The sequence below is a fragment of the Halichoerus grypus genome, chromosome 8 (genome assembly GCF_964656455.1).
Source record: "Halichoerus grypus chromosome 8, mHalGry1.hap1.1, whole genome shotgun sequence".
NCBI lineage: Eukaryota > Metazoa > Chordata > Mammalia > Carnivora > Phocidae > Halichoerus > Halichoerus grypus.
Window position 1 is genome coordinate 141,061,403 of NC_135719.1, and position 21,472 is coordinate 141,082,874.

At 36.0% G+C, this 21,472-nt stretch overlaps 1 protein-coding gene across 3 annotated transcripts in view; it reads left to right on the plus strand.

Moving 5' to 3' along the window:
- Positions 1-3,842: 3,842 nt before the first annotated feature.
- Positions 3,843-21,472, plus strand: part of UNC79 (unc-79 subunit of NALCN channel complex) — a 239,798-nt gene continuing 222,168 nt past the window's right edge. For 2 of the 3 annotated variants that reach the window (XM_078054135.1, XM_036071606.2), the window contains exon 1: positions 5,273-5,384. In XM_078054135.1, coding sequence (XP_077910261.1) covers positions 5,363-5,384 — 22 coding nt within the window. In that variant the 5' untranslated portion in view covers positions 5,273-5,362. Of the gene's footprint in view, positions 5,200-5,272; positions 5,385-21,472 lie in introns of those variants that run through there. The other variant, XM_036071607.2, reaches the window with a different exon arrangement.

A 21,472-nucleotide genomic window follows, 5' to 3' on the forward strand; every position in this document is an offset into this window, starting at 1 on the left:
CATTCTTTATTTTTTTAATTAAAGATTTTATTTATTTATTTGAGAAAGTGAGAGAGAGAGAGAGAGAGAGAGCACATGCGAGTGAGCAGGGGGGAGGGGCAGAGGGAGAAGCAGACTCCCTGTTGAGCAGGGAGCCTGACATGGAACTCCATCCCAGGACCCTGAGATCATGACTTGAGCTAAAGGCAGATACTTAACCAACTGAGCCACCCAGGGGCCCCCAGCCATTATTTCTTTAAGTGGTTTTTTTTTCTGCCTGTTCTCTATCCTTTCCTTCTATGACTAATATTACACATATGTTAGACATTCTGCCATTGACTCAAAGGTTGCAAGGCTCTGTTTTGTTCCATCTTTCTCCTCTCTCTGTTCTTTTTTTTTTCTTAAAGATTTTATTTATTTATTTGAGAGAGAGAAAGAGAGAGAGAGAGCACATGAGAGGGGGGAGGGTCAGAGGGAGAAGCAGACTCCCCGCTGAGCAGGGAGCCTGACGTGGGACTCGATCCTGGGACTCCAGGATCATGACCTGAGCCGAAGGCAGTCGCTCAACCAACTGAGCCACCCAGGCGCCCTCTCTCTGTTCTTCATACTGGATAATTTCCAGAGATTTATATTCAAGTTTACTGACTATTGCATCTATTTTCTGCCATCAAGCCCACCCAGTGAAATTTTAGTTTGAAATACCATATTTTTATGTTCTAAAATTTCCAGCTGGCTCTTTAAAAAACAAAACAAAACAAACAACTTTCTATTTCTCTTCCGGCATTCCTATCTTTTCACTCATTATGAGCATATTTTCTTTTACCTCACTGAGCAGAATTAGGCTTTCAAATCTTTGTTTGCTAATTCTAACTCTGGATCTTGTTTTTTCTGTTGTCTTTTTTTCTTAAGAAAATATCCTATTTCTTTATGTATCAAGTAAGTTTGAATTATATTCTGGACACTGAATGTTAGGTTGTGAAGACTCTATTGTGTTATTTTCCTCTAAAAGTTGTTGTTTTTTTGTTTTAGTAGATAATTTAAATAGACTTAAACTACAAACTAACTCTTGGGTGGCAGCTTAAATCTGAGTGTAGTTCTTTCATCCCCAGTTGTACTGTTGTTGTGTGCACACAGTCCTGCACGTGTATGGTTCGGGGATAAGCTGGAGATTTGGACAGAGAGACATAATTTACATTTCCTCCTCTCTGGCTCTCTCTTTCTAGCGATTCCCCTTTCCATTTCCAGTAGTTATGGTTGTTTTAAACTATGTGCTTTGGTAATTCAGACCAAAAATATCTGTGAGCAAGCTATTGGAATTTTAACCACCCTGTGTTGCACAAACTAAAGCCTTCATCCCTCAGGCTAAAAGCCATAAAGTATGGAAACCCGTATTATTGTGCCATTCACTTCTTCCAAGTGTTAACACCTCTCCAGAATCTACCTGCTTTTGGTTAGTCCCCAATTGCTCCAGGTAGGTTATGTTTTATTTTGTTTGTTTTTGTATTTTATTCAGTATGTACAGTTGTTACCTTTGAGAGGAGTCCAGGAGTCATTTATTTGACCATACTGGAAGTGGAACAAGGAGGGAGTATATATTGACACAATCATTTTAGTAAGCAATTTGGTAATAATCGAGTAAAAGTTGAAGTTGAGAATATCCTAGAGCAATTTTTGCACATATACACATGTATAAGAATGATCACTGCAATTTTTTTTGGTAATAGGAAAAAATTGCAAATAACCCACATGTTCATCAATAAGACAGGTGGTAAATAAATTGTGGGATACTTATAAAATGAAATGCTATACAGTAGTAAAGATGAATAAATTAGTGTTGTATGTACTAAAGAGATTAAGTCCAAATGTGATGTTGACTAAAAAGTTTAAGAATCAAAAAGATATGTGTGGTATAGTATTTATTATATAAAGTTAAAAAATATGTGAAATAATACATATTGTTTGGAATATATATATATAGTGGGTCTGTAGTTACCCTATGCAAAATTTTACCCTATCCAAAATTCCAGTCTCTTTCCACATTTCCTATCTCTTTTCCTGGTTTAGTATTTTTTTCTTTTATGTAATTATCAGTATTTAATGTAGTATATGTTTTACTCATTTAATTTTTTTTGTTTGTCTTCTCTACTAGACTATTAGCTCCATAAAGTCAGAGATTGGTGTTTCTTTGTTCACTATAGTATCCCTAGGGATATATATAATAGGTACTCAATAAGTATTTGCTGAATGAGTAAATGAATAGAATAAATATATGAAGGTCTGATTAACCACAAATTTAGGTAAATTTTATGGGGGCTTCTCATGAATCTAAAATGTTTTATTTCTTAAAAATAAAGTATCTAATGAAAATACAACAAAATATTAAGATCTGATGCCACTGGGTGGTGGCAAAATTAGTGGTTATGATATTTTTTTATATTTTTATGTGGTAAATACTTCATTAAACGAAAGAACACTAAAAGGTTTGGGGAAGATTTTTCAGAGCTTTGTAGCATAGAACTTAAGGGAAGAGGGAGTTTTAAAAATGAATAGGGAGATACTTGAAATGCTGGAATTAGTCACCAAGAGATAAGGTTATTGTAATACACTATTAGGAAATTATTAGTGACTATTGAAAGAAACTGTTTCAGCAAGGACTTGCTAATAGGTGGGATGTTGAGGACATAGAGGCAGTAGGTGGAGAAATGGAGATCACTTATTCAGTATTAAGACAAGTACAGCTTTTCCAGGATTCATGTTTGTGAGCAGAATGGAAGAATCCATTGAAAAGATAAGAGACTTAAAAAGCTGGAAAGAAAGGACATTCATGGGAACACTTTTAATTAGAGGTATAGTTTTAGAAGAAAAGGGCATTTCACCTGGTAATGACTCCTTTTGCAATAGAATAAAAGAAAGGTTGACACAGGTATTTCCTCCCAAGTTCTTTTTTAAAGATTTTATTTATTTATTTGACAGACAGAGAGAGACCACGGGAGAGGGAACACAAGCAGGGGGAGTGGGAGAGGGAGAAGCAGGCTCCCCACTGAGCAGGGAGCCCGATGCAGGGCTCGATCCCAGGACCCTGGGATCATGACCTGAGCCGAAGGCAGACGCTTAATAACTGAGCCACCCAGGCGCCCCAGATTTATTTATTTATTTGAGAAAGAGAGAAGGAGAATGGAGGTGGGGGGCAGAGGGAGAGGGAGAGAGAGAATCCCAAGCAGACCCCCCTGCACCCCCCACCCATGATCAAGGAGCCCATGTGGGTCTTGATCTCAGGACCAGAGCTGAAATCAAGAGTCAGATGCTCAATTGACTGAGCTACCAAGGCACCCCTGAGCTTTCTTTTAATCACACAGAATATTTGACATCTTCAGAGATTTATGTTATATTCATATTTTCTTTGAGAATGATTCCAACTTTTTACTCCAGATTAACTCTTCAGCATCATTCTTTACATCATCACTTATCTTTGACTGAAGAATGAACATTCTCTTTTGAGAATGAACAATGGTATAGGATGATCCGCCTGGTTAGGCAGACCAACCTGTCAGTCAGTGAGGTGACTTAATCCAGTTGTGTATACACCCTAAAGAGCTAAATCACTAACATTTTATGAACATTTTTGCCAATATTACGAAGCTTGGCCACTTTGTGTATCATCATGGGCAGTTTCCTTGCTGTCTGAAGACTTTTTTAGGTCACTCAGAAACATATTTTCTTGATATGTGGTCACATATTTTTTTAATTGTCAAAGATTTCTTTTGAATGTGTTGTACATATCATATACAATTTAACATCCTTTCCCTAAAATAAAGATCATTCTTTATTTTATTTTTTTTAAAGTTTTATTTATTTAAGTCATCTCTACACCCACTATGGGGCTTGAACTCAGGACTCCCAGATTAAGAGTCACATGCTCTTCCTGACTGAGCCAGCCAGGAGCCCCATGGATTGTTTTTTTTTTGGTGAGATGGAAAAACATTGATTTAGTCACCACAGTTTTTAGTAATAAAAATAATTGGTCAACTCTTACAGTATTATTTCCATAGCTTTTGCAAAATCAACTTGCTTTGATCATTGCTCATTAGCTTTCACAAACTATTTGGGTTATTTGAATTAAGAGTGGTCATAACGGTTGGCAAATGTACGGTACTTTAGTTTTAAAAGGACTTTTGCACCCACGATACCATTTGATCTGTCCAATAATTCTTTAAGTGACAAAGCAGGTTTTATTATCATTTTACAGATGAAGAACCCGAGGCTCAGGGAGATGAAAAGACTGGTCCTAAAATGAGTAAGTAGTAGAACTGGGTCTTGAGTCTGGTTCTTCCTGACTCCCAAGTCCAGGCTCAGAACGTCCCTCCACTCTGTAGTTGATTCTTTTAAGCATTTTCCTATTAATATGCATGATGCCCCTTTCCATTGGCTTCATTTGGTTTTTCAGCAGAGGGGCTTCCTAACGTTTCTGTTTCCATCCTGGGTGGTTGCAAGAGAGCATAGCTGGCTTCCTTCTTGTCTCCAATCTTTCATTTTTCTTTTCTGTGGCCCCCTCCAGCTTCACCATCCGTGGAAATCTCCTCCTTCCCTAGCCCTAACTTCTAAAGTCTTCTCCCAGCCCCCAGGCAGTGGGACCTCCCATCCTAATCATCTGCAGGAGAGCCCATCAGAGAGGGGAGGCGGAGGGCACGGACCGCAGCACGCCGGGAAGCCATGCTGAGGGTTACTTCTGCATTTCCTTCCTCGCGGTCCTCAGGAGCGTCCTCGCCGCCCTCCGGCCCCGGGTGTCTCCAGCCCGCCCCGGATCCGCCTCCCCCTCCTTCCTCCGGGAGGTTGAGACCAAGCGTGGGACGCACCTGTGTCCCTCTCCGGTCGCCCCGTTGAGGCACCGGGGGCTGCTCCCGGAGCAGGATTTACAGGCCCGGAAAACGCCAATGGGAGATCCAAATGGTCGGGGACTCCGGCACTTTAAGAGGCTTTTCTCTGGGAAACACCCGTCCCCTCCGAGCGTCTTATGAATGGAAATACTCCTCCCCCGGTCGAGCCCATTTTCCCATTTCACCAGGAGCCGCAGCTTGCTCTCTCCTTTCGGTCTCCCCGCCCACATCAGCGCGGGCAGCTCCAGGAGGGGACGGACAGGAAGCCTTTGGCCGCCTATTAAATCCCACCCATTTCTCCGGGGGCGATTTCCTAACCTTCCGGGACCGAATTCTGCAATTTGATGTGCGTTTTGTCCGAATGGTAGCGACACGGGCCTAAGGGAGGGGGAAAGCGAGGGGGTGGGGGGTGGGGGGTATGCGCTCTTTTCCTCGCAACATCGCTGGCGGAGCGAGGGAGCTCACACGACACAGATTTTGGGGCAAAGCCTTTCCATCTGGACAGCACCATGTCCACCAAAGCGGAGCAGTGTAAGTAGCAGCCGGCCCGGCGTTCCGGCCCGGCCTCCGGCTGGGAGCTATTGCAGTTGCGGCGTTTGCGGCTGCCGGGAGACCTTGGCATCGTGCTGGTGCGGGGGTGGGGGCTGAGGTTGGGGCGGGTGGGGGGTGGGGGGCGGAAGAGAAGGTGGGGGAGGGTGGACGTTAATGGCAACGCGGCGCTGTCCCCGGTGCTGAAAAATAATGCGGAAGATTGTGGTGGGGTTTCGCGAGACTGAAAGACCCTGCGAAATGAAATTAAAATGGGGTCATTCTCGGGAAAAAGAGGCCTCATATCTTTCAGATAAACATTCCAGTATCTCTTGTTGGAGTGGGGGAAGGGGGGCAGCGGCAAATCAGGGGCGGGGAACTGTCAGTGCAACCAAAGCTGCCTGGCTTTCTGAGCATGCCCAGTTCTAGGTGCTGGAGCCATAGGGGAGTTTGAGTCTGCAGTTTCCACTTCGGGTTGGAGAGGCAAGAAAGGGGCAAGAGGGAGGGAGCCGGGAGTCAGGCAGAATTCTGGACCAGTGTGAGGAAAATCAACTCCGGAATACCTACACTAATGCAAAAACTAAACACAACCTTAGGTTAAAGCAAGAGTTGGTGCTTTGCATGAAGGTGAAAGGGGCTCTGGGAAAATGATCTAATTATTTTTCCAAAGAGGTTTCCTTTGTAGGGCAGCTCACACAAACTATAACAAATAGCAGGAGGATTTTAGTTATCCTAGGAATGATTGACTGTGTGTTTGGTTGGAAACAACCTGCTAACTCTTTGTGGACAGAGGAAGTTTCTAATATGCTTCCTATAGCCTCTCTTATTGTAGTGCGCATTTGTAGGCCGTTGGTATGTACTTGGTAGGTTGATTAATGTGAAACCTTTTCCTGAGTGTTCTTGAGGGATTCAGGAACTTAAACTTATGTTTGTAAATAAAAGATGTTTTTATTAAGCAGTGAGTTTGAATTTTTAACAAAGATACCAAAACTTGTTCATCTAATTGACTCATGTTTCTTTCAAAGAAGTACACAGTTATGTTGATAATGCTGTCCTGTCACTACTTAAAAGTCTTTGTAATTCTTCTTTGGAATGGCTCTTAAAGCCATTTTGTGAGACACCCAAAACAGTAGTCTCATTATTTGGGGCAGTATGTTGTATATGATATGTATAAGCAGTGTGTGTCACTTATTCACCAGATAGAGGAAATGAACTGAAGGCTCATAGAATTCCCAGATTGATGGTTCATTAGAGATTGTCTGTGCCCACCTACCATCCAGTGCTTGTGCCTCCTTACAATGTTATTTTTGGAATCTGGAACACCTGAGTTTGAATCCTAGTTCTGCCATTTACTGTTTGACCTTGAGCAAGATAATCGACTTCTTTAAACTTTATTTCCTCATCTGTAAACCTGGGGTAACAGTGCAGATGGGGTTGTTGTGATTATAAAGGAGGGAATACACACAAAAGATTGAGTAGTGAGCCTAGCCCATAGCAAGTATTCAATAAATGATAGTTATTTCCCTCTTAATACTCTGTCTCTTCTAAATAGTTAGAAAGTTCTTTTGTGATTTTTTGGGCCTTTTTCAAAAGTTAAACCTAAACCTCAAAGATAGATTTTGCTTCTACAGAGCTTTCAGAAAAATTGAATGCATTATATTCTGAGTAATGGTAACATAGTTGGAATCAGTGTGAACTTCCCACTTGAGGATATTACACCCTTGAAGGTTTTATTATAGTGTGTTGTTAAAAAAACCACCACCTGTCTTTTAATTTTATACTTATATATTATGTAACTTCGGGTTAAAACCAGTGAGCATTACTGTATTCTGTGTTTTCTCTTCCTTGTTATATTTTGAGGTGCACTGGATGGTTTGTCTTGCTCTTTCCTGGGCAGTTATTGCCAGGATGAATAAAATCTACAAGTGGATTTGGTTATGTAGTGCAGGTAGTGTGTAGTGAAGAAGCTATTTTAGAATTGTTTGTAAAACAGATTTTTTTTTTCCTCTGTAGATGATGGAAAGGACACCAGATTTGAAGCTAAAACATGTGGATTTGAGTTTTGGATGCCTTTCTGATTAATTGTGTGACACTGGGCAATTAACTTAATATTTTTGTGCCTCAGAGTGTCCATCTATGAAATAAAGAATAATAATACTAGCTGTCTTTGTTTAATCCTAAGTGTTGTGGAGGGCAAAGGAGGTAAATGGAAGTAGGCTGTGAAAAGGATAAGGATGCTTTGAGTGTTTTTAGGTGTCTTTATTTAAAGAGTGAGGGGAAGTTAAGAATTTCTTTTTTTTCCTCTCTTACATGCACTAACATGAATGGATTGTCACTCTAGTGCACATTATATAACTGAAAATAGAGCAAAGACATGAAAAGATGCATGGTTGATGTTCATGAAGGGTGAATGCTTTTTAATAAAGAGAAGTAGCAGATCTGGGATATTTTATCTTTGGACTTGGTAGGAATATGATTAGGAGGAAGGAGAAAGAGAAGGGAAGGCCACGAGATTTTTCTGCTACTGGATGTGAAGACCACCAGAACAGGAGAGAACTAGAGAGTTCATTTATCCTCTGCATTCAGGAGTATGCACAATACCACTTCCCTAAGGACCAAGGGGGGAGAATTAGGTTTAATATAATGTCAAAATATTATTTCTATTATACTTCTTCCTGAGGCCTCTTGATGTAGGTAAAGGTTTCACTGGTGCAGGAAGTGGACATAGTTTGGTTGAACCAGCAAGAGGAAGCACTTGCATTTCAACCCAAACAGATTACGTGATTTACCTTTGAAATGTCAAGTATCACAGATATGTGAAAAATGATTTTATTTTTATGTAGTGGTATTTTCTTGTATGCAATAAGTAGTAATGATGAAAGAGAGGCTAGTTTTAGCTAAGATATAGTTTGGAGCTGTTTTTATACATTCAATCTGTTTCCTGTGTTAGGTGCAGAACATCATAACAGAAGGTGACAGCTTCCTAGCAATTTCTTAGGCGATTGCACAGAGCTAAAACTTTTTTCCTCCAAATGTTACAAAGTTCACTGTAGTGAAAATGTTTTTATAGCTGATACAGAATCTGAAATGATAAGAATAAGAATTTGTCATTCTTTTATTTGGGGTTTTAAGGAGTCCACCTCCTCTCCCTTCCTCTGTCTTCTAAGAGTTAAAATTGAATAATCCGGAGTACTTTCGATGGGCTCTTTCGAAAGAAGCTTGCTTTTAATAACAGCAGAAGTTAAGAGTTGGGGTTCTAGAATCAGACTGCTGCCTAGGTATGAATCCTGGCTCTGCTTTTTGCAATTTCTGTGACCTTGGACAAGTTAACTCAAACTCTCTAAGCCGTGACTGCATTATCTATAAAATGGGGATAGTCCTAACTGTGAAGATTAAATGAGACGATCCATGAAAAGTGCTTTGCACAGAATTCTGGCACATAATGGGGAGTTAATAAATGTTAGCTATTATTATCATCATTATCAAGTATAAAATCTTGTGCTTGCTGCTAAAATGAGGATAATTATAAATTTGGATCTAGCCCCCCAGAGTGTAGCAGAAAAAAAAAGTAACCGTGATATTACTTAAATGGGACATGGGCCATTGGACTATTTTTTATTCTCCTTTCCTTGTCTCTGAGTCTCCTCTACAGCCATCAGCATAACCCATCTTAGGTACGAAGGAATTTCTCCGTGGCAGTTCCTTGACTTGGTATATCTAGCAAGGCATTGGCTAATCACCCAAACAGAACATTTCTAAATCATGACGAGCCTATCCATCACCTTTTGTATTATGATAACAGTGTAGCAGTTGATAAACACAAATCACTTATATATATCCATCAAAATGTTTGTCAAATTTAGAAGTTAACCTCAAAGTTGAGTATAATTAGCTCAAAATAACTAATTATAGAAATGTGAATATGTGCTATTTTTAATGCATTTATCCTATTCAACATCTTTATCTCAGTAACTAAAAATCCTTTTGATTATATGAAGAACAAACACTTTTAAGAGTAGAAATCATTAGCACTATGATTTGAAGTTGAACTTGGTTCTTTTCCATGCATCTTTAAGGGCCATGTTTAGAGAAATCGATAAGGAGTTTTTAAAAAAAATGTTTTTGCACATTATATTATTATATATAGAATATCACTATATAACTAATATCATAATAAAAAAGCACTTTGAGTAGCACTGCAACCTGCAGTCATTTAGAAATCTTGGCACAACAACATTGGTAACTTCTTATATAGGAAAACTAGTTTTATTCATATATGCAAAAATTGGAGTAGGCTATTAACCGTATTTGTGGTAGCAAAAAGAGCACACGGTTTTAGCTCTTATGTGATTTCTCTGCATCATTTGACAGTAGTTGCCACATTTTTTATTTAAACTCTCCTTTTCTTCTCTCTTTTCTGGCTGTTCCTACTCAGATTTTTCCCCATACAGCTACTTTCTTCTCCTTACCCTTTATGAACAGGAGTCATTCATGAGTTGACCTCCCCCTTTTTTAAAATTGCACAGATTCCTGATTTCATTCACTTTCATGGTATCAGTTATCACCTCTGTGGATGGCACCCAAATACAATTTTCTAGTCTAAACATGTCTCTTGAACCAAAGCCTCTATCTTTATCTAGGTATCCTGTAGGCATCTCAAACCCAAACTCATTGTCTCCCGCCCCAAGCTAGTACTCCTTTATATATTACTCATTTTAATGAATAGCACCACCACCTACCCATTCACCCAAGTGAAAAAATTGGGAGTCTTCTTAAACTTCTCCTACTGTTATTACTATTCAACAAATCACTAACCCTTGTTGATTCTAGCCCATGCAACTAAATTGCTGCCTAACTCCTTGATCTAGTTACATTGGATTTTTTTTTTCTTAGTTCCTCCGATGTACAATGTGTTTTTTGCCCGAAATGCTTTCTTTTCCTCCATGCCCTCTTCTTTGCCTTTCTTTTATTCAATATTTAGCTTGGAAGCCCTGCCTGATTGCCAGTCTTCCCTTGTGTGCTCCACTCATGTGCTCACACTGTATTGAATAATTTGTTTTCTTGTCCGGTGTCCTCATATACTTTGTGTTTAGACTGTATTATGTTCATCTCTGTGTCTCCAGCGTGCAAACACCATCGTCTAGTGCACAGTGTATATGCAAAAAAACTGTTTCTTGAAAGTAAAAATGATTGAGGGTGAATTAAATGTCTTTTATAAAGAAGGATTACATATCCAGTTTTTGGATATCATTAATTTGAAGATTTCACATTTTTGTTAATGTGAAATGCTGCATTAATACAGTATGAACATAAACTGTATAGAATGCATGCTTTCCAAATGGATTTATGAGTAAATAAAAATATACTTTATTTTTTTTTAAATTTTTTTATTGTTATGTTAATCCCCATACATTACAAAAATATACTTTAAAAGTATATAAAACATTTGCTGAATCAAATTTTATAGTATTTATATAACAAGTTACCCTTTTTCTGAACATTAATTGTGTTTTGTTTCTCAGGTAAAGTTTTCTGTTACTATATTCAGAATAATAATTATGATTCCTAATTTGTAGATAATCTTGGCACACAGCCAACTATTTTTCTTATGAAAAAGTAACAATACATTTGAAGTGAGGGACTCTTTATGCTGTAATTTGATGTGGATCCTTTGATAATACATCTGTTCAAGTTTTATGTATTGATTACTCAACCAATAAGTAGGCTTTAAGTTGGGATTTTCATTTTGTAGTATTGTGTTACAAACTCACATTTACTGCTTATATTCTGAAAAGATATGGATAGCTGTGTGTAAATGGGCACATATATTGGCTTAGAAATGAAATGTTTATTGCACCAAGAAGTACATTAAGCCAAATGTATCCTTACCAATAAGCTTGCTTTCTATAGGGGAAAACTCAACCATTTTATTTAGAATTTTTAGCTTTTTTCAATTCATATGTTATATTTCTGTCTTGTTTTTCTCTTCTTTTGTGGTACTAAGCAATCTGTATTTCATCAACTTGTCCATTCACTTATTCAGCAAATATTTATTGGGTGTTTACAATGTGTCAGGCTCTGTAGTAGGCTCTGGAGGAGCTGACGTTTAAGTACTGAGATGTAGATACTCTATTATCAGCTTTCCTTTGATATGCTGTCTAGGTCCCTAAAGACAATAGGAAATTGAAGTGAATTTGTTATGACTTATTCATAGAAAGCCAATACTTGCTCCTTGTGACCATTAGCTTTTTTTTTTTTCCTTACTGAAGGCTAAAATTTTTGTAGAGAATCTTGTTAAAATCCCCCTCCCCCACTCAACGTTGTTCTTATTTTCCAGGTTTTTCTGGTTATTCTTTTCATTCTTCCAAATTAATTTTATATTCAAGTTATATATCTCCATAAAAAAGCCTGATGGCATTTTTACGAGTATCACATTAAAATTAAAAAATAACTTACTTAGGGAGAACTAAAATCCTTAGGATATTGAATCTTACTAGCTAAGAACATGGTATATTTCCATTTGTTCAAGTCTTTTCATGCCTTTTCAGGGGTACTTTTAGAATTTTTTGTTAAGCTTATGTTTAGTATTTTATCTTTTTTTTCTATCATAATTGGGGTCTATCTTCCATCTTTTTATTTTTTTACATGAAAGCTACTGACTTTTGTATGCCAATTTTATAACCTTACTTTACTAAATTACTTTCTTTCTGTAGTGGTTTACCATTTATTTTTGGGGTTTTCAAGATATATAATCTGCAAATAAATAATTTTATCCTTTCTTTTTATCCAATTCTTCCATCTCAGATTGCTTTCTCTTTTCTAATTGCATTGGTGAATATCTCCAACACCATGTTAAATATGGCAAAGTGAGTATTCTTGCTTTGTTTTTCATTTTAGTAGGAGAGCCTCTAGTACTTAATCTATTAAGTAAGGTATTATTTGGGGCTGAGGTAGTATATTAAGGAAGTATCCATCAATTTCTGTGTTATTGAGTCTTTAAAAAAATCCAACTGGTGGGGGTGCCTGGGTGGCTCAGTCAGTTAAGTGGCTGCCTTCGGCTCAGGTCATGATCTCAGGGTCCTGGGATCGAGCCCCACATCGGGCTCCCTGCTCAGTGCGGAGTCTGTTTCTCCCTCTCCCTCTGCTTCATGCTCTCTCTCTCTCTCTCTGTGTCAAATAAATAAATCTTAAAAAAAAAAAAAACAACTGGTGCTGAATTTTCTGTATCTTTGGAAACCATATGATTTCTCTTAATTTTATTAGTATGCTGAGTTGGATTTTGTCATATTTAATAATTTTTGCATTGATATTCATGAGTTAGATTGGTCCAGTTTTTTTTTTTAATTATCTATCATCTATCTATCTATCTATCCATCCATCCATCTATGTAGGGGGCAGGGGTTGAGTGTAGTTCTAGTCAGGACCCAAGAACAATGTTATATTCACTATGGAAAATGAGTTTGGAAGTTTTCCTTCTTTTTTATGCTCTGGAGTGATTAAAGTAACACTGTGGTTGTTTGATCTTTAAGTTTGCTCGAGTTCCCCTGTGAAACTGTCTGGCATGGTACTCTTTTGTAGTGGAACTCTTTAACTTCTTTCTATATTTCTTCTATGACCCTTGTTCTGTTTAGAATGTCTGTTTCTACTGGGGTCAATTTTGGTAAGTTATATTTCTCTAAAACATTATTCATTTGATTTAAGTTTTCAAATTATTTATATAGAATTATGCAAGAGTCTTTTAGAACCTTAAACATTTTCTCTATTTTGACTTTCTTGTCATTGCTAATATTGTGCTTTTAATGCTGTGTATTTATGTTTTCTCACCCCCCGCCCGCCCCCACCTCCTTTTTTCTTGATTGAGTGAGTTAGCAGTTTATCCATTGTTGATTTTTTTTCTAAGTAACTAGTTTTTTGGATTTATGTATTGATTCTGTTTTTTTTTGGTTTCTAAATTAATTTCTGCCACTTATGATTAATTCTCCTTTTTCTTGATTTCTTTGTTTTATTTTGGTGTTCCCTAGACAGCTTTTTGAGTTGGGTGTTTATTTATTTTAATATTTTTGATATAGGCATGTTATGCAATCTATTTTTCTTTGACGCTTCCTTTAGCTGTAGCTTACGGATTCTGATAATGTTAGGCATTTGTTATTATTGTCAAGAAATTCTGCAGTTTAATTTTGTATTTTGCCTTTGATCGAAGAGTTGTTTAAAAGTGGAAGGAAATTTTTTTTTCTTTTTAATTTTGTTATTGATTTCTGTTTTTATTGCATTATAATCTGAGGATGACATTTGCATTATTTCTATTCTTTGGAACATACTGAGGTTTTCTCTGTGGCCTAAGATTTCATCAGTTTTTGTGAGTGTTCTATGTGTACTTGAAAAGAAGTTGTAATCTCTATTTCTGGGATTCAGAGTTTGATATGGATCTGTAAGATCTACCTTATTTATGTTGTTTAGGTCTCCTGTACCTTTATTAATTTTTAGTCTGCCTGATCTTGGATTGTGAGAGGTATGTTAAAGTCTATTATTAATGTGTTTTTGTCTATTTCTCCTTGCGTCTCCTGTAGGTTGCTGGTTAATGAAGGCTATTGCTGTGTTATTGGGTACATAAATATCAATAACTGTAATATCTTCATTGTGAATTATAGGCTTAAGCATTATAAAGTGTCCTTCTTTATCTATTTTAATGCTCTTGGGTCTCAGTTCTACCCTGTCAGATATCAAGATTATGAACCCTGTTTCCTTTTTATTTGTGTTTGCCTGATATATCTTTCTCCATCCTTTTATTTTTAACTCTTTTGAATCTCTTTGTTTTAGGTGTGTCTCTTGTGTTCTGCATAGTGTTGGATTTTGCTTTATTAGCCAATCTGAAAATCCTTTTCTTTCAGTAGGTGAGTTAAGCCCATTTACATCTATTGATGTTATTAATATGCTTGGCCTCAGTTCTATCATATTGTTTTATTTTTATGTCTTTTGTATCTATGCTTTTTCATCATGCAGTGGGTTTTATCTGCTTGTTTGTTTCATTGGTTAACTTTTTACTAATACCTTTATATACCATTAGTCCATTTTTTGGTGGGGGCTACTTATTGGTTACCTACATTAAACAACACTGAAGTTATCTGGTAACCTCTTCTTCTCCCTTACTCCTTCTACCCCACGATCTGATCTAAAGTAATATTCTTTTATTTCCAATTAATGTCTATTAGACAATCATATCCATTTGCATTCCTTATCCCCACCCCAACTGTTGATAATTACACTATATCTACTGTATTCTCTCCTTTATAACCATAGTTTAGCTTTGTTCTACAGGTATATATATATCTAATGACCACCACTGATTATTATGTTACTCTCAGTCTTTTTAATTGTCTGAATGTCCTTTTCTAATAGATTCTTTAGGAAGGGCTCACAGACTCAATGTACCCCAAAGTTTGGCAAGTTTATAGTAGTTTGTTTGCAGCTTTGTACTTACAGATCAGTTTGGTTAGATATAAAATCCTTGACTCATATTTCCCTACCTTGAGTATTTTAAATTTGTTACACTGTTTTTTTGGGGGGGAGGTGGGCATTAAGAATTGTTGAAAAGTCTGGTGACAGTCTTGTTTTCTTTCCCTTATGAGTGCCTTAGCCTTTTTGCCTGGTTGCCCAAAGTTTTTTTATTTTCCTTTAAAGTAGGTGTAACTTTAATATGATTCAGTGTTGGCCATGCTGAAATGATTGTGGTGTATCTTTTCAATATGTGATTTCAAGATTTTTTTTGAATTTTAGGAAAGTGTTCTGGTATAGTTTTAGTATTTATTTTGTTCTATTGTTTGACATTCTTTGTGGTCCCTATCATATTTTTTTTTTTTTTTGCTTATCTTCTATATGGATCACTTTCTGTTGAATATTTTTAAAATCTCTTTCTTCATTTCTTTTGAGTTTTTTTAAGAGTCACCCATACAGTACACTTTCATTACTCTATAAGTGAACCAGCCCATCCATGGTGATTCTGCATGTATATAGAAATATATTTATTTAACCCTTATTTTGAAATGTCAAATATAAATAAAAAATTGAAACTATTCAGTTGAATATTATCTTATTTCTCATAAATTCAAACTTATTCATTGTAAGTAAGTACAGGCACCTGACTATGTCATTATAGTCTTCTAGTGTAAACATGCCCAAGTACCTACATATTGGAATACGTTATTTTGTTCTTTTTGTTTTTCATGGAAATAATTATATATAAAAATATGCACCCATTTTCAAGGCATAGTTTAATGAATTTTGCTAAGTATATACAATAGTGTAACCACCACCCTAACCAGGATAAAGAACAGTCCCCTTATCTTAAAAAGATTCCTTCTGTACCTTTGCTCTTTTTTTTTTTAATTGAATTTTAGTTGACACACAATGTTACATTAGTTTTAGGTATACAACATAGTGATTTCACAAGTTTATATGTTATGCTGTGCTCACCACAAGTTTCACTACCATCTGTCACCATATAATGCTATTACAGTACCACTGACTGTATTCCCCATGCTGTACCTTTTATTCCCCTGACTTATTCATACCATAAATGGAAGCCTATATCTCCTACTTCCCTTCACTCATTTTGCTCATCTCCCCCATTCCCCTACCTTCTGATAACCAACAGTTTGTTCTCTGTATCAGTGGTCTATTTGTGCTTTTTCTTTGTTTGTTTTGATTTAAAAATTCCATATATTAGTGAAATCATATGGTATTTTTCTTTCTCAGTCTGACTTATTTCATTTAGTGTAATACCCTCTAGGTCCATCCATGATGTCACAGATGGCAGGACCTCATCCTTTTATATGGCTGAGTAATATTCCATTACATATATATACCGTATCTTCTTTATCCTTTCTTCTGTTGATGGACACTTGGGCTGCTTCCATATATTGGCTATTGTAAATAATGCTGCAAAAATATAGGGGTGAATATATCTTTTCGAATTAGTGTTTTTGTTTTCTTTGGGTAAATACTCAGTAGTGGAATTACTGGATCATATGATATTTCTATTTTTGATTTTTGAGGAATTTCCGGTACTGTTCTCCACAGTGGCTGCACCAATTTATCTGTACCTTTGCTTTTGATCCCCTTTCTCTATGCCTGGTCCCAGGCAGACACTGATCTGCTTTCTCTTGCTGTAGTGCTGGGTTTTCTAGAATGTATATAAATGGAATAATTCAGAACATAGTCTTCTGTTTGACTTCTTTTATTTAGCATAATGTTTTTGAGGTTAATTCCTGTATATGTTAATATTTTGCTCCTTTTTATTGCTCTGTGGTAGTCCATGGTATGCATATAATATTTGGGTTGTTTTCAGGTTTTGGCCATTACAAATTATGCTGCTAAAAGTACTTGCATACTTATATCCATGGGGGCATATTTTTTTATTTCTCTAGAGTGAATATATAGGAGTAGAAATTCTTGACAATATGGTAAATGAATATTTAATGTTATAAGATATTGCCATATTGTTTTTCAAAGTGGCTGTAACATTTTGCTTTCCCACCAGTAACGTAGGCGGGAGTTTCAGTTGTCCCACATCCTCACCAACACTTGGTATTGATTTGGTATTAACTTCAGTTGTTTTAGTGGGTGAATGTAGTGGTATCTTACTGTGGTCTTAATTAGCATTTATCTGAGAACTAGTGATATTGAATATCTTTTTATGGGCTTTTGGCCATTTGTATATCTTCTTCTCTTTCAGCCTTTTGTCACCTTTTATTAGATTTTTGGTCTTTTTATTGAGTTGTAGGAGTTGTTTATATATTCTATACACAAGCTCTTTGTCTTGAAAAATTTTGCTTCCAGTTTATGCTTTACCTTTGTGTGTTCTTAACTATGACTTCTGAGAAGAGAAACCTTCAAATCATGAAGTCCATTTTATCAGGTTTTTTTTCTTTTACCATTTGTGCTTTTGGTATCATGTTTAAGAAATGTTGGCCTCACCTAATGACACAAAGGTTTTCTCCTAGAAATATAATAGTTTAATTTCTAACATTTAGGTCTGTGAACATTTTGAGTCAATCCTTATGTTTGGAAAGTGGTAAGGTTTGAGGTTCATTATTTCCATATACAATATCCAGTTGTAGCACCTTTGTTGTAAAAAACTATCTTGTCTCCATTGAATTATGTTGGTACCTTTGTTGAAAATCAACCAATCATATATGATTGGCTCTATTTCTAGACTTCATTCTGTTTATTCATTTATATGTCTATCCTTATGCCAGTGGCATACTCTCTTTATTACTGTAAGTTTATAGCAAGGCTTGAAGTCAAGTAGTATAAGTCTTCTAACTTTATTCTTATTTTTGCAAAGTATTTTAGTTATTTTAGGTCCTTTTCTTTCTATATAACTCTAAAAACCAACATGTCATTTTTTTCTTAAGAAACTTACTGGATTTTGGCCTGTAGATCAGTTTGAGGAGGATTACTATTTTAGCAACACTGGGTTTTCTGATCCTTGGAATGATATGTATGTGCACTTATTTAGGTGTTGTTTAATTTCCCTTTGTAATGTCTTGGCAATTGTCACATTATTCATTAAATTTATTCCTCAGTATTTTTGTGGAGTTGTTTCATTTTCTAATTATTTGGTGTTAGTACAGAGAAACACAGCTAATTTTTCCATGTTGATCTTATATTCTGCACCGCTGCAATGCTCATTACTTATAAGTCTAGTAACTTTTTTGGGAGGGTTACTTAAGATTTTCAACACACACCATTACGCTTTTTATTTCTTCTTATTGCCTTATTGCACTGGTTAGGACTTCCAGAACAATGTAAATGAAAGTTATGTGAGTAGACATCTTTGCTTTGTTATTGGTCTTAGGTAGAAAGCTTTGAGCCTTTCACAATATTAAACCAACCTTGCATTCCTGAAATAAATCACATCTGGTCATTATGTATATCTTTAAAAAATGTTGTTGTATTCCATTTGCTAATATTTTGTTAAGTGTTTTTCTATCTATGTTCATTATAGATACTGGTCTATAGTTTTCTTTTCTTGTAGTATCTTCGTCTGGTTTTGAAATCAGATTAAAATTGTCCTCATAAAATGAGTTGGGAAGTGTTCCCCTTTTCCATATTTTCTGAAAGAGTTTGTATAGAATTGATATTCATTTTTCCTTAAATTTTTGACAAAACCCACGACTGAAGCCACTGGGCCTGAAAGGTGTTTTTCCTTCCTCTTTTTGTGGGAAAGTCAATTTTAAATTCAATTTAATTGATTTGGAGGTGTTCAAGTTTTTTGTAATTGTTGTTTTAATTTCTTCTTTATAGTTTTGTTCTTTGTGTCTCTCAAGGAATATGTCTATTTTGTCCATTTGTCAGATTTGTCCAGTGGTTGGTTTATTGGCATAAAGTTATTTGTAACAATCCCTTTTATCCCTTTATCCTTTTTTATATCTGTCTTTCATTTCTGATATTGGCAATTTATATCTCTGTTTTTTTTTTCTTGACTTGTGTGATTAGAGGTTTATCAGTTTTATTGATCTTTTCAAAGAACCATCATTCAACTTTATTTTCTCTAATGTTTTTCTATTTTCTATTTTATTGATTTCTGCACTTATCTATACAGTTTCTTTCCTTTGGTTTGCTTTGGATTTAATTTGCTCTTTTTCTAGTTTCTTAGAGTGAAAGCTTATTGATTTGAGACCTTTCTGCTGTTCCTACATAGGCATGTAAAGCCACAGATTTCCTTGTATACCTTACTTTAGCTGCATTCCACAAATTATGAGAGGTTGTATTTTCATAATTGCTGGTTCAAAATATTCTCTAATTTATATTGTAATTTTTCTTTGACCCCCCCCCCCAAGTTTCTTTAGTATTGTGTTAATTTCCAAATATTTGGGCTTTTTCCTGGTTATCTTATTTATTGTTTTTGAGTTCTAACTTAATTCCATTTTTGTCAGAGAACATAATCTATATGATTTCCATCTTTTGGCATTAATTGAGACTTGTTTTATCGTCCAAAATGTGGTCTATACTGTAAATAGTCCATATGTACTTGAGAAGAATGAATATTCTGCAGTTGTTGAGTGATGTGTTCAAATCTTTGCCCTTGCTGTTTGTCTCTTTTTTGTCAGTTGCTGATAAAAGCGTATTGCAGTTTTTAACTATGATTATGAAATTGTCTGTTTTTTCCCTTTAAATCTGTCAATTTTTGCTTCATGTATTTTGAAGCTCTGTTAATTGGGTTTGTACTTATTTATGATTGTTATGTGTTCTTGTTGAATCTTCTATTTTATCATTATGAAGTGTCTTCTTTATTCTTTTTTTTTTTTTTTTTTAAAGATTTTATTTATTTATTTGACAGAGAGAGACACAGAGAGAGAGGGAACACAAGCAGGGGGAGTGGGAGAGGGAGAAGCAGGCTTCCCACCGAGCAGGGAGCCCGATGTGGGGCTCGATCCCAGGACCCTGAGATTACGACCTGAGCCGAAGGCAGACGCTTAACGGCTGAGCCACCCAGGCGCCCCGTGTCTTCTTTATTCTTATTAATATATTTTGTTTTGAAATCTATTTATTTGATCTTAATAATGCTACTCCAGCCTACTTTTGTTTACTGTTTGTGTGGCATATATTTCCCATTCCTTTCCTTACAGTCTTTAAAAATTTTCCATTCGCTTCTTAGGTATTGTCTTTCACATTTTTTTTATAAAGATTTTTTTAAATTTTTTTTTAAGATTTTATTTATTTATTTGACAGAGAGAGACACAGCGAGAGAGGGAACACAAGCAGGGGGAGCGGGAGAGGGAGAAGCAGGCTTCCCGTCGAGCAGGGAGCCTGATGCGGAACTCGATCCCAGGACCCTGGGGTCATGACCTGAGCTGAAGGCAGACGCTTAACGACTGAGCCACCCAGGCGCCCTGTGTCTTTCACATTTTTAAGTAAAAGTTGTCCAGTGATTAGAATGCACATCCTGGGGGTGCCTGGCCAGCTCAGTGGGTGGAGCGTATGACTCTTGATCTCCAGGTTGTAAGTTTTAGCCCCATGTTGTGTGTAGAGATGACTTAAAAATAAAATCTTAAAAAAAAAGTTTAAATGTACATCCTTAATTTTTCACAGTTAACATACAATTATGTACATTACTTAATATATAGAAATCTTGCAACCTTAGAGGCCTCTTATATCATTATTTTATAGTTATTATATGTAATACATCTACATATGTTATATATCCCACAAGGCAATGTTATGATTTTACTTTTAAAGTTCTTTGGTTAATAAAGAAATTAAGAAGAAAAAGAAAATACACTTTTTTGTATTTACCACAGATTTGCTATGTCCGATGTTCTTCATTGTTTTCTGAAGATTCAGGTTTCTATTTGGTATCATTTCTCATCAGCCCCAAAACTTCCTGTAGCCTTTTCTGTAGTACAAGTTTGCTTGTGACCAAATTTCTTAGATTTCTTTCATCTGAAAATGTCTTTATTTTGCCTTCATTCTTGAATATTATTTTTACTGAATATAAAATTCTGATTTGACAGTTTTTTTTCTTTAAGTACTTTAAGGATAATATTTCATCTGGCCTTCATGTTTCAGAGGGGAATTCAGCCATCAATCCCAACAGGTCTATATTATATATGTAATATATTGTTTTTCTCTTGCTGCTTTCAAGATACATTGTTTATCTTTGGCTTTCAACAGTTTGAATATCATACGGGTTTCTGTTGGCAAGGGAAATCTTTGGCTGTTATTTCTTCATGTATTTTTTCTGCTGCATTCTTTCTGTCCTCTCCTTCCAATTACACATCCATAATTTTATTGTGTAATATTATCTAGTAGGTCTCTGAGGCTCTGTTCATTTTTCCCCATAGTCTTTTATTTTTCTTTTATTTTCTCTGTTCTTTAACCTTGAGGACTGTCTGTTGGTCTATTTTCAAGTTCACGTACTCTCCTTTGTCATGTCCATTTGGCTGTGAAGTCTAGCCAGTGAATTTTTTTATTTCAGAAATTGTATTTTTCATTTCTAGGATTTCCATCTTGTTCTTTTTTTAATTATTTTTATTTTTCTGCTGAGACTTCTTATTTCTCTGATGAGAGTTTCATGCACTGAAAGCACA